Consider the following 13212-nt stretch of genomic DNA (forward strand, 5'->3'; position numbering starts at 1 on the left):
TAACACCTGTAGAGTTACTAGAAAAGGGTAAGATACCCTACTATTTAATAAATATAGAGAAAGTAGTAACATAGGCGCTTTTTTCTTTATCCTATTCTTTTTATCCTGTCTTTTAGCTTTAGAAAAATACTAATAAGCGCTGTTATATTACAGACTACTACAACTATTACTTTACTTCCCTTATCTAATAATTTTTAGCTCGGCGGGGAAGCCGCAAGCCGAACCCCAACAACCCCTCAATCGCTATTAAGCCATTCTGATACACAACCCATAATCACCAAAATGCCAGACCAAGACGCAGGAACCCCGCGGGTCTTTCTTTACCGCCACGGTACGGAAAACATAGAATAGGAAATAGAAGTCCAAACTCTAACCTCCAACAGGCCAAACAGAATGGTCCCAAAATGGCCGCTACACTGGCGTAACCGAGCTAGACCTCACACGCAACGGCGAGAAACAAGTTCACGCATCGGGGAAGATGATTGTCGGAAAAGGCAAACTAATTGATCCCGCCAATATCGCTCGGATCTACGTGAGTCCCCGCAAGCGAGCAATGCAGACATTCGAGATCGCATTCGACGACACGGACAAAAAGGCGTTGAAAACTGCCGAAAAGATTATCCAAGGCGAGGAAAGGTTACGCGAATGGGACTATGGGATGTATGAGGGATTGGTGACGAAGGAGATCCGGGCGTCGAGAAAAGAGCGTGGACTGGATGTGGAGCGGGAGTGGGATATTTGGCGCGACGGCTGTGAAGATGGAGAGTATGAACTTAATGTTCCTGATATGAATCAATACAGTACTGACTATTTCCAGGTCCGCGCAAGATGTTACCGATCGCATTGATAGTCTCATTCGAGATATTAGGACTACTCAGAAAAATAGTATGCATGGTGAGAGTCCGTCGGATATTGTGCTTGTCGCGCATGGTCATCTTCTTCGAGCATTTACTAAGCGCTGGCTTGGGTATCCGATGGATTTCCCTTTGCTTCTTATGCTTGAGCCGGGTGCTGTTGGTGTTCTCAGGTAGGTAGATCACTGTCCCTTTTGTGTTTGTGGTGTGCTAACTACTATGTAGTTATCAGCATCATAATATTGATGAGCCTGCTCTGTTGGTTGGGTATGGTTTTCCCGTGGATGAGGAGTGATAAGTTAGATAAATCAAATATTGAAATACAACCGTCTTGAAAATGTTTAGCCACCTGGAAAGCTTCTAGCATATCCCGTGACAATATTCACCTGAAAAACACCTGCAGTTTTTAATCTACCGAAAACAACCATTATGCTCTATTTTTGAACCCAATATATGGATAAACGGGATCGGACTCGATGAAATTCTTCAAGATCCTCAAAGTGGATCTATCTAGCTGCGGAACCGACGACGACCATCGGAACCGATGAACGGCTGTCCACAGGCCAACCATTATAAAATCGCCATTAAATCTCCTCCCAGAGATCATTCAAGTTTCCTTTCTATTTGGTTTTTTTCCAAAATAAATCATCAAGATGCCCAAGCCAGTCATCGTCATCGTACCCGGGGCATGGCACCGTCCTAAGCACTACCAAAAGCTTATCAACGCACTGGCAGACGTTGGCTACGAGGCAGTCGGTGTAACTCTGCCTTCAGTTGACTCCAGTCCCCCACTCCCCAGTTGGGATCAAGATGCTGCAGAAACCCGCCGAGTCATCATGGAATACCTTGACGCAGGCAAGGACGTCATTCCAATCGGGCATTCATTCGGCGGTGTGGCCATGTCCGAAGCTGTTAAGGGGTTAGGCAAAGAAGATCGAGAGAAGACAGGTTTGAAAGGATCGGTAATCCGACTGGTCTATATGTGCGCTATGGCAATGCCGAAGGGACAAACTTTCATGGGCCAGATGGTACCAGCTACCCCCGAAGAAGAAGAAATTGAGAGACAGCGAAAGAGCTTTGAAGCGCAACAAGGCAAGATGAAAACTACCGAGGTAAGATATGCAGATTTAATTCCTGTTCCATGATTGAATTGGACTTACACTGTATTTATAATAGGATGGTGCGATGCTTTTAGACCCAGACACCGTCCGGGGGGTCTTCTATAATCGCTGTGATCCTGACGAAGTGCAGGAAGCTCTCGATCTCTTGGGGTCATTTCCTCCTGGTCCTTTAGCTGTACCTGTGACTTACTCGCCTTTTCTTGAATTTCCATGCACGTACATCAAGTGCAAGAATGATCGTGCGCTTCCGGTTTCGGTACAAGGACGGATGATTGCCCAGGCCGAAGGGGCAATTGATGTTGAGGAATGCGAGGAGGGTCATTCGCCGTTCATGAGCAATACAAGCTTTGTGGTGGATTGTCTGCGTCGCGCAGCAGGGGAGATCTAGACTTAACGATCCGTCTTTGTATATTTTCTCCAGGAAGCAACAGAAAGCAAATGCAAGCAACATTTGAAGCAAGCGTTTATTCACATCCATTTCTACTCGTACATGCGGGGTGCCAACACCTGATTGGAGGATAGAACCCGGTTTTCGGCCCCCAACCTTGAATTCGAGACAAGACCGAATACTTAAGCCAGCGGATTTCCAGGTACCTTGGGGGAATATTACTCCCAAGATCATGCAAGACCCCCGGCCACCTCCAACCTCCGAAAGCAGTACCCATAGAGGGAACTGTCACTGCGGTGCTGTCCGTTTCAGATTCAAACTATCCCCACCCTTACACGAGTATCCAGTCAATAGCTGCAACTGTTCCATCTGCTCCAAGAACGGCTACCTACTCGTGTATCCCAACATTGCGGAGTTCACTCTCTCGAGCGGCCAGGAAGTACTGAAAGATCATCGGTTTGTCAATGGTGTGGTCCGGCACCAGTTTTGTGGAGAATGCGGCAGCAGTTGCTTTATCAAACTTCCAGATGAGCCTACTGCTTCTGAATTCCTGGTCGTGAATGTATGTTCACTCTGTCTCTCATATCGTTCTATGCTAATCTATGGATGTGAAGGTTCGTATGTTGGAGGACTTTGATCAGGACAAGTTGATTATTAACAAGGTGGACGGTCGGTCTTGGGGTGCGGAATATAAGCCTTGTTTATGTATGAGATGGTATACGATGAGTAAATCCTTTTCATATCGAATGTATCAGACGCTAGAAGTTGATGCCTGAGGCCAACTATGATTTTAATTGCGCCCCCATTTCCAATATTTTGGGGGCACCAACTCCCAACTTCATCTCCATCTTCATCTCCATCGTGTGGCCAATATATGAGCTATTCTGGCTCAAGATGAGGATGTATGGTCTACATGAAAACACATCTGCGAATCTACTGGATTTTGCTGCTTTCTATCTTCTTCAAATCTCCATTCCAGCCGCCCTGCTTGTCAGCACCCCAAAGAAATCCCCGCTTCGATATCTCGCCATACCATGTATGATATGCATCGCCAATAGATTCATGCTACCATTTGCACCTGCAGGTAGTCCAACGTGGTGCCAAGCTATCTGTCAGCTCGTGATTATGGTACTGCAAGCGATCAATATGCTTGTAATCAATCCTTTGGACCGCCAAGATCTCGTCGGGGTGGTCAGAAACTCGCAGAGCACCATAGCGTATTTCTTTGCAGCAATTCGAGCTCTAATATTCACTAGGGGCTGTAATACTCCTTGGCAAGTGAAGAATGTACCCTCTCAGCCCCGTTATTATTCACGCCGGGGTATGAAAATCCCCACTCGATCCCGTTTCTTACTTCGTCAATCTGCTATTTTCGCTTGGCAATATGTGGCTCTTGATATTATCCAAACACTTTCGGCTCAGCAAGCATCCGAGAAAAAGGAGTCTTTGATGGAGATTGAGTGGAATGTGTCGCGGGGTCAGTGGGCCGAGCGAGCAGGGACACATGTGGCAATCTGGTTTGTGGTGAATCGGCTCATCGGGGATTCTGTATACCGTCTTCTTTCTATTATCAGTGTCGGTCTTGTTATCGACTCACCATCGGATTGGCCACCGGCGTGGGGGAGGATGAAAGAAGCCTATACTCTCCGAAATTTCTGGGGGTAAGATATTTTTCTTCTTTGATGTCGATGTTCTCTCTAACAAACATAGTAAATTTTGGCATCAGTTTATGCGACAGCCTTTTTCTTCCTTGAGCAACTTTATCACGCGAGAATGTCTGGGCCTGGCCCGATCAGCGATCCTTGAGCGATACACCAACCTCTTCATCGTGTTCTTGATATCAAGTCTGTATCATGTTATTGTAGATTTGTTGCAAAGTGTCCCACCTGAATATTCGGGGTCAATTACTTTTTACCTGGCTTTCGTTCCCGGTATTATTCTCGAAGATGGCGTTCAAGAAGTATGGGCGCGTTTCGGAGCTCATGGGACCTCTGGTTCTGAAAACGCGTTGGCTATGTGGCAGAGAACAATTGGATTGATATGGGTCATGTCATGGCTTGCGATTACATCGACCTGGTACTTCACTCCGATGATTCAGTTGACTGGCTCTGATGTGGCCATGGTCCCTCTCAGCTTTACTAGGGCGCTGGGCCTACCTATTTCAGGAATAATTCTCTTGATAGCAGGTGCCACTATATTGTGGATATTTGAGGTTGAAATCTGATGCAGTGAACTATTACAATAAGGAGGACCTGCTACTAGGTTCTGTATATAGAACGAATGACTTAACGGAGATTCTCGGAATGAACACGGGTAGGCACGGAAAGGCATTAACTTAGTTCCGCCTCCACCTCAAGTTCTATTTCCATCTCCATCAGCCTTTAGGCTCTCAATGAGTCTTGGATATTTTCCATATATTTTGCAATTTATCAATTTCGATGGCTGTCATCAAAATAGGACAAAATGTCCATCCCACCTGCAACCTTGGCATCTGCTACGCCACGCCGCCAAAATAGCAGCTGTGATCCCTGTCGGCGATCAAAACGTCGCTGTACTTTCCCAATCACACTTGACAGTCCAGGTCCAGCTTGCACGCATTGCCAGCGCTTAGGACATGCGTGTACATTCGAGTTTGCTACATCCCGCTTGAACTCCAAGGCTCGCCAAAAACAGCGAAAACGACGTAATACCTTGGAAAACATAAACCATTCCAAACCTTCGGATAGAACGATTGAACCCAGCTCATTAGGCAGCGAAAATGTCTTCGATGAATGGCTCAATCTCGAGAATGATTCCTCTGAGAATGACGCTGGATCGCCGAATCAAACTTACCTAACAGGCGATTCCATTTCTGGTCCTGGAGTGACAATAGACGGGCATCGTGGTAATCAAATCACTTTAGTCCCAAGGAATCTACGCAAAGAACACTCCAGCCTATCCATGAGTACAGGATCTTTACTTGGGATCTCACGACGCAGCCCGATACATCTCTTGAACTCAAAGCTCGATGCAACAATGTTGGAGGCGCGTTTGTTGCAAATATTCAACTCCATCGTCGGTGGATGCGCTTCAAGATATCTAGACTACAATTGTAATCTATATGCAACACAGACTCGGTATCAGATAGAAGGAAGCACTTCAACCAGGTCAACGTCGCCAGAAAGAAATGCTCTAGATCAAAGCCACAAGGAACATACAATTTCAGATTCAATTTCAAATTCACGACTTCAAGCCGATGAGCCCTCGACACCGCTGCATCTCAACAATGAAAGCACAGCGATCACTCCGGCCATCCAGGGCAGCTCAAACAATATGACTTTGCTCGGCTCTGCGCGGTTCCTAGACCACTTAGCAGGCCTATACGGAAACAAGCTGAACTCGACGGCGCGAACTCAGTCCGATAACGCTTTGAACGCTGTGCTTCGAGTATTCGCACTTCAGTGGATGCCTTTGCTGCATTCTTCGCCGGATACGCGGTCGCTGTCGGATCGCGATTCATGCTTAGAAACGTACACCGATGCATGGTTCCATGCAAGGTCTCAAATAAACGCCATTCAGCATATCCGGTCATTCAGAGTTGTGCTTACGATCCTAATGTTCGACGGCACTGCCATTCCGACCAAAGCACATATTAGTCTGGGTGGCATCGAGCATGAGTTTCTTGACATGGGCTTGCGAACGCTTTGTATCTTGAATGAACTCGTTATGCAATATTGTGCTACGTTGGGTCCTTTTTCCAGATATGCTGCTCTTGCGGAAGCTAGTTTGAGTCTTCTTCGGTGGTGTGGTTATATGCGTGATTTGGGCGCAGCACTTACTGCCGATTATGAGTGTAAACTTCCGGCTCTTTTTGCTCGTGGGAGTGGTAAGTTTCATGCCAAAGTTTTTGTTGTTTGGAAATAAGTTTAACATTTAGTAGATCTAGAGAATGATGAACTGGCTTCGGTTCAACCAATCTATCATGGTCTACGGGGATTGGATAGTAAAGTTCCTTTGATCTGTCATCGAGCAAGCGTGCAGTCGATCTGTATCTGGCGCCAGATTGTCGACTTGAGAGGAGCTCTTTTCAATCTAGAAGATGCTACCTCTGGCATTCCTACTGAAATCTCCGAAGCTATTCATGAGGTAGTGAGAGCCGTTCAAGGATTTCACGATTTATTCCAACCTTTCATGCATGACTGCACAGAGTGTCTTGGGGGTCTTTCTCTATCATCCAAGGTATCCGTTGGTAAGTTGAGTTATCTTCATCAGCTCAGTCTGAATCTCTGACAGATTTACAGTGTCCATGATCACATTCTGGAGTTTCGGCGTTCTTGTACTCGCTGATGCACTCCTGCCATTTGCCGAAGAAATCAACCATTTCTGCCATCCAGGTCTTTTCTCGGAGCTACAAGTATGTCGTCGGGTCGCCATTTCATCAATTGCGCATATTATCAAGAACGTGTCCTCACTGCCGAGCGAGGCTAGTTTCAATATTCAGAATGGACTCAACGCTGACGTTCCACTCATTGCATACCATATCACTCCTAGTCTCATGACTTCGGCCCTTGCAAAGGCCTTAGAGCATAGTGTTGATTTGTACAACACTGACTTTGATGAAGCTTGGAATGACCGAATCGATGCGTTCGTTAAAGGGATTATGTCTCTTAACGTTACAATTGGAGGATCTCAGACCGCTGGCGTGGCATTCCAATCATTAATGCAAAGATATGGGGATATCATATCTGATTCCTGGTCTTGTGATTAGTATATCAAATCTAAGTTATATACATTTAAACAGAACAATCTTTACTACCGAAACTTGTATTGATATGGGTATTCATATTCATGTCGTGTCATCATGTCCGAAACCTTAGAATGTTCAAGTGCTGTACAAAATATAATGCAAACAGATGGTGAAATCACCATGCAAAGCTCTCGGCATGCAAATACACACCCTCAGCCCCAGTACCCTTATATGAACCGCGCTCTTCGCTAACAGTAGCCACTGTATTCCTGACATTGCTCACCAGTCCCAAAGGTCCACAGACGGCAACACCGGTCTCACCTCTAGCATGATCCAACAACTCCCAAAGAAGGGGCTTCAGTGTAGGCCGCCCAGATGTAAAAGTAGAGGACGGTATTGAAACGGAGGTGTCCGCTTTTTCTTGAGGAATGAATGAAATGGCATCCTTAGTGTCTCCCGATTTGAGAATTGTATCAGGGACCGCCTCAAGGCTTGAGGAGCCGAGGCCGCTGCAACAGCATGGCCCTTCAGTATTCTTGCATGGGCAACCGAGTTTCTTCTCCGATGGCTCCGATGGCTCTGCATCGCAAGTCACAAAGAAGCGCACTTCGGTTTCGATACCGGCACTGATGAGAAGTTCAATGGCCTGTTTTAATTCATCGGCGACCCACTCTGTACATGAAACAGTTCGGATGACCCAAGCAAAGACTACCCGCCTGACTGGAAGCTTCTGGATTTTCACCCTGTGTGCGATATCCAGGAGGATGGATAGGGTGAAGGTCACGCCTGTTGACCCAGCGATGAGGAAGACGGTGTCAAAGGCTCCGAAATCAGAATGAGATCCTCCGTATGGGCCACCGAGGAGGGAAAGATGTTGCCCTTCAATTTTTACAGTTTGGGCACCCTCGGTCTTCTCCAGTAGATTCGTCGAGGATGATTGGGCGGAATGAAGTAATCGCCGAGTAAAGCCGCGGTGGGCTCGTAGAATAAACACAAGGTCATTGTTGTGAGATGATGGAGTTGATAGGATAGTAGCCGGATGCGACTGTCCAAGTCCTAGCTTCGGGATCGACAGGAAGATGTGTTGTCCTGGACCCCACTTTTTGATTGTGGGAGATGCAATGCGGATCTTTGTGACATCACCAGGAAGCTCAATAATGGTAGCTTTCGCTGGCTTAGCATTGACATACGTAAAGACAATACTCCGAATCAGACGGTCGAGGATGAAGATGCCGACGCCGATCCAAGCGTATATGCTAACACAAATCAGTGACTTGAACAAGATTATAATAGAAAATACATACCGTGAGCTGAGGGCCGTCGATGGCAGGTGGTAGAAAATAGCCACAACAAGCCCAATGAAAGTTATAATATGCTGTGCGACAAAAATTTCATACCGCCAGTTGCGGATGGGCGCAGTTGCAGACAAAACCAACCATACAAGAATCATCCAAGTGGCGAATCCTGTTTACTGGTGAGCCGAATTCAGATAAAATCGGAAGCTTTCAACTGTACCTGTAGGAATGCAGCTATCGGTGTCAAACTCGATCTTCATCACACCGTATTTGTGCCATCCGTAGGTTTGAACGGCACCGTGAATGGTGGCAGTCAACAGCATAACTCTGGCGACCCACCGATGCAAGATCTGCAAACGCTCATAGGATACTCCTACAGCATATCCAATCAAATTCCGCTTACCAGCAAGAAGCAGAACCAAAGGGAATTGAGCAATGGTGAGCCAACCTGCGCGCAGGCTTTGGGCTTGCCAATACTGTGCGCCGGGATAGTCCCATTCAAAGAACTGCAGGCCCATAATATATCCGAAATAGCCCAAGATAAGTACAATTGATCCAATTGTAGGAATACGGAGCCATGAATTTGTGAAAGTGATTTGGTGATAGGAGATTTCCCGAATCACTGCTGTGCAAGCAGCCAACATGGAAGTGGCAGGGTTTGAAGGACTAGCAGGCCGAGCGCGATTTGCAGCTGCCGCACGCAATCTATATGAAGGAACGTTAGTCGAGATTTTCTCTATAGCACTTATATTTGCCAATGACCGACCGCAATTTTAGTATAGCCCATTGTGTCCAGTGAGCTATGCCCACTAACACGATCACAATGACAATCCCGTACCAAAAAGCGCGAGCTATAGCGTAGTCTGTCTGTTGGAGGGTGCTGTCATCCAAAAGAGCAGCCAGGAAATCCGAAGCCACAGTATAGTTGGACATATCCAGTCCCGCATCAGTGAGGTCGGGACCCCCCGACATGCCTGAGTCCATATCCATGATGGGCGGGAATGTTGATCTGAAGAAGAGGGGAGGTTGAAGAGTTCAATTAATAATATCTTCCATCTGGGAACAAGTCAACGTGGGTCCATTGGCTGTCATGGTCGGAGATCGAAGCTTCAGTTAATCAAGCCTTCTTGGCCTGTTCCTTCCTATTTGGGACTAGTGGTGAGCACATTTGCGGGAGTTTGAGAATTGACCAATCAAATTCGGTAATAAAATCATCAACTCAATCAACTCATAATCAACTCGCAATCGGTTGTCCTACTTTTGCGACCTTTTTCTCAATTGATTGCATTTTTGCCAGTCCACGTGTCGCGTAATTCTGCCTTCCGCAAGGGATGACCTCGGGAACTTTCCCGTCCTTGCTACTCCAGTTATTCCGTCTACACTCTCTTTGAACCAACTTGGTCTCTTCACGATGGACATGTCTACTGCCACCACCACCTCTTCCAGTATGGCCATGTCATCCACCTCCTCATCAGACAGCATGAGCATGTCTGACATGGCTTTCAACACCAACAATCTTTCTGCAATTCTCTTCTCTCAGTCATGGATGCCAACCACCACCGCAGGATATGTCGGCACATGGTTCTTTCTCTTCTTCCTGACCGTGATATGGCGGGGTTCCGCAGCTATGCTATCCAAGCTTGAAGTATTCTGGGCGGCGAAAAACGCCAGGTACTCGATTCTGATCAATGGTGGCCAAGATCAACCTACACAGTCGGATCTCGTGCAGGCATGGCGGCTGTCAGTCAATCTACCTCGCGCAGCACTACGGATGGTTCATCAAGGAATTGCATATTTATTGTACGTCACTTGTCTCTCTGAACGGAACCCGCAACGCGTGCTAACTTGCTTAGGATGATTGCGGTCATGACAATGAATGTCGGCTTTTTCTTCGCGGTACTCGTCGGTTACTTCTTTGGGGAACTTGTATTTGGCCGCGTCTCACGATCGGATTAATGGGAAATATTATCTTCTACTTTGTATATATCAGCGATATCTGCTTTTAGCGATGCATGAATACGACATTGACTATGATGATTCAATCGACGTGTTATAATTGCCTTGATATTCAGGCCTCATTTCCATTTGATTCCTTTCCAATGATACAAAGTCTGTTGTCGCGAGCTCTACGCGAAGCCGCATTAAGATGTCGCCGATGCGACAAGACCAACTCCGAGCGAAACAAGCCTGATTTCAAATTTGGCTGTTACAGCGTCCATAATTCTCGCATGAACCAAGCTAAGGAGGTACCCACTGCCACCTGAAGATACGCCAAGTTGACTTCACAGAATAGCCGGATGACAATCAAATATTCACAAGCACAATCATAGGCCGAATATCTTGGACCATCCGACTACTCAATATCTTTATTTGCCCTGGTCAAATCGAAAAGGAAAAGAAACAAACCATAATATTTTCGATCTTAAAGAAAACACCGCAAATTCACATTCCTCCAATCCACCTGCACTACCTACAGTACATAACCCGAACAATGAACTCCCATCATGTCTGTGTATGCCAAACTCATCCCGCCTGGTAAATCGCAGGACCAGCCACAATATGCGGATTGATCGAACTGAGATTAGAGGGACTCAAAACCGGGTTAGAATCAGTAATAGCAATAAAGATCGTACCATTAACCGCCGGATCACCCTGATACGTCTCCAAATCCGGCTGGAAGGTATGGCCCCACGTCCCATTCACACTCGTCAGCGACGAATAAGTGACGTTAAGCTGCGATACCCAAACAACATACTGAGCAGTCTTTGCCTGGGAAGTAGTAACGTAGCTATTATTAGGCCCAACAGCTTTACCAGGATTATCCCAATGCAATACGACCTCGCGACCCGGATATGAGAGCGAAGGTATATTCTCGGTAGTAATGTTTTGGCGGGCCGAGCTGGATGCGTTTTTCCCTTGAGAAGCTTTCACCACATTCGTGCCTGGACTGATAGTATTGTTCTGAGTCGTGGAAGTATTCTGACCACTTTGCTGATCAGTCAAGCTAGGTTGATCGAGGATTTTGAGTGCCGGGAAATTCTCCCATACAAGTCGAGTCTGATTCTCCGGGCACCAGCTGATATAGGGAGCGAGTAGGGTCCAGGCCCATGATTGCGGGATTCCGACCTCGAACCATTCCGGCATGGGGAAAAGGCCCTGGAACTGGCGGAATATTACTTGCTGGCGCGCCTCGACTGATATCGACTGGGTGAGTAGCGTTGCTGCTTCACGAGAGTCGAGATGTGCTAGGAATCCGTAAACACCAGCCTCGCCGGATCGGGTCACTTTCTGGGCGAAGTCGATAAATTCGGATACGTTCGTGTATGGGTAGACGTAGGCGCATTGTTGTGGCGCGTTGGCGCCTAAAATGTTGCTTATCAGGGTTGCATGGCCGACTTCTTGTTCGGCCATGAAAGCGATCAGATCTCGTTCTTTGGAGGATAGCCCGGCGGCTTTGAAGTCTTTTGCTGAAAAGCGTCTCAACCCATCTTGGAATAGGTCTAGTTCAATCCACTCTTGATACAATGCAAGGGCCTATACTTGGTTATTAGCCTGGTTCGAACACCCTGAAGATATGAATGCTAAACTTACCAAGGATTCATAGTCAAAGTCACTCTTGGCGTTATAGACCGGGATTGACCCGTTTGTTCCGACGCCTCCCGCGGGAACATATGGTGCTGGCTCGGCATTTTGAAGGTTCCCGTCACTTGGATAGGTCGTTGCAGTATAGGAAACATTGCCAGATGGTATGCCTGTTCCAATGGATGAGGCGGTGAGTGCGCCAGTGACCGTGGCAGTTCCATTGTATGAGGAATGTGGCAAGCTGGTTGGATGAGACCGAGTAGACGGCGGGACTGAGACTGTTGAAGTACTTGAGCTTGATGATATGGCCCTGGCCACAATGTCATTTGACAATGCATGTGTCAAAGGCAAAAGGTTCAGCACGACCAACCCAAGGAAACAATAACGAGTCATCTTCACTGGTAATGCTAACATCTTTTCAATCAATATGGTCAGGTCTGCTGTATATAGACCAAAGGCGTGTCGTGGGCAGACTATTAATTTGCGAGTATGTGCAGCCAGTGACATTTATAACCTGAGCTTCCATAGCTCCTTGACTGACGCAACTGGTAGGTAGACTGCATTTCGCGCGGGAATACAAAGATGAGTTTGTTATTTTGATCGAAGTCAGTGTCCGGTCATAATAGGGTCCTCGGGGTATACTCCGAGCCGGTCGGGGCAGGGTTTGACTTAAGTATGATGGATGATTTCAAACAGTGCAACTTGCGATTGGCGGAGATAGTTTCCCAAATGAACTAACTTGCTGTGAGTATAATTGATTTCTTCAGATTTCGCCTGAGACCATCGGGCATGTCAAGCGACAAGATCCATATACCGCTAATTAAATCCCGGATGTCGCTTATATGGCATATGGATTGATGTTTGATTCAACGATGCCGGGTCATCTCCGTGATGACGTCAGATCTTATAGCAAATGAAAATGTCAGGTCATATCGATGGAAATCTCGGATTTGAAGCCCGCATTGAAGACAAAAGTGCGAACAAGGAAACAAATTATATTATGGCGAGGAATTAACATCAAGTGCCAAACCCGAGTTTCAAGTGCCGAGAATCAACTTGGTCGTTCAACTTCGTTCAATTGTAGAAATTCCAAACTAGGGAATTTTGGAGTTTTGGAGTAATGAGTTTTGGGGAACATTTGGAGTAATAATCGAATTTCAATATTCGATAGCGATAGACTGAGTCATACAGTAATGCTAATAGCATACTGCGGAAAGGGTAATGCCGAAACCGGTGGATGCTCGGG

General features: G+C 46.6%; 7 protein-coding genes across 7 annotated transcripts; 5 read left to right on the plus strand and 2 right to left on the minus strand.

Moving 5' to 3' along the window:
• Positions 1–282: 282 nt before the first annotated feature.
• Positions 283–1149, plus strand: N7520_011184 (histidine phosphatase family protein; the record flags this gene model as incomplete). Its single annotated transcript, XM_057145117.1, has 4 exons — positions 283–331; positions 384–765; positions 818–1027; positions 1080–1149. 4 exons carry the CDS (start codon positions 283–285, stop codon positions 1147–1149), a joined length of 711 nt encoding a protein of 236 aa, XP_056990871.1.
• Positions 1150–1507: 358 nt separating this feature from the next.
• Positions 1508–2363, plus strand: N7520_011185 (alpha/beta hydrolase; the record flags this gene model as incomplete). Its single annotated transcript, XM_057145118.1, has 2 exons — positions 1508–1966; positions 2031–2363. 2 exons carry the CDS (start codon positions 1508–1510, stop codon positions 2361–2363), a joined length of 792 nt encoding a protein of 263 aa, XP_056990872.1.
• A 768-nt stretch (positions 2364–3131) lies between these two features.
• Positions 3132–4587, plus strand: N7520_011186 (wax synthase family protein; the record flags this gene model as incomplete). Its single annotated transcript, XM_057145119.1, has 2 exons — positions 3132–4024; positions 4074–4587. 2 exons carry the CDS (start codon positions 3132–3134, stop codon positions 4585–4587), a joined length of 1407 nt encoding a protein of 468 aa, XP_056990873.1.
• Positions 4588–4826: 239 nt separating this feature from the next.
• Positions 4827–7110, plus strand: N7520_011187 (Zn(II)2Cys6 transcription factor domain-containing protein; the record flags this gene model as incomplete). Its single annotated transcript, XM_057145120.1, has 3 exons — positions 4827–6228; positions 6283–6591; positions 6644–7110. 3 exons carry the CDS (start codon positions 4827–4829, stop codon positions 7108–7110), a joined length of 2178 nt encoding a protein of 725 aa, XP_056990874.1.
• Positions 7111–7264: 154 nt separating this feature from the next.
• On the minus strand, positions 7265–9374 carry N7520_011188 (ferric reductase family protein; the record flags this gene model as incomplete). The annotated part of the gene is made up of 4 exons (XM_057145121.1): positions 7265–8345; positions 8394–8553; positions 8605–9089; positions 9151–9374. 4 exons carry the CDS (start codon positions 9372–9374, stop codon positions 7265–7267), a joined length of 1950 nt encoding a protein of 649 aa, XP_056990875.1.
• A 421-nt stretch (positions 9375–9795) lies between these two features.
• Positions 9796–10340, plus strand: N7520_011189 (copper transporter family protein; the record flags this gene model as incomplete). The annotated part of the gene is made up of 2 exons (XM_057145122.1): positions 9796–10184; positions 10238–10340. The coding sequence occupies 2 exons, from the start codon at positions 9796–9798 to the stop codon at positions 10338–10340; spliced, it is 492 nt and encodes a 163-aa protein (XP_056990876.1).
• Positions 10341–10907: 567 nt separating this feature from the next.
• On the minus strand, positions 10908–12359 carry N7520_011190 (ferritin-like domain-containing protein; the record flags this gene model as incomplete). The annotated part of the gene is made up of 2 exons (XM_057145123.1): positions 10908–11918; positions 11976–12359. 2 exons carry the CDS (start codon positions 12357–12359, stop codon positions 10908–10910), a joined length of 1395 nt encoding a protein of 464 aa, XP_056990877.1.
• Between the last annotated feature and the right edge of the window lie 853 nt (positions 12360–13212).

The sequence above is a fragment of the Penicillium odoratum genome (genome assembly GCF_028828045.1).
Source record: "Penicillium odoratum strain IBT 22623 chromosome Unknown utg000008l_segment0_segment0, whole genome shotgun sequence".
NCBI lineage: Eukaryota > Fungi > Ascomycota > Eurotiomycetes > Eurotiales > Aspergillaceae > Penicillium > Penicillium odoratum.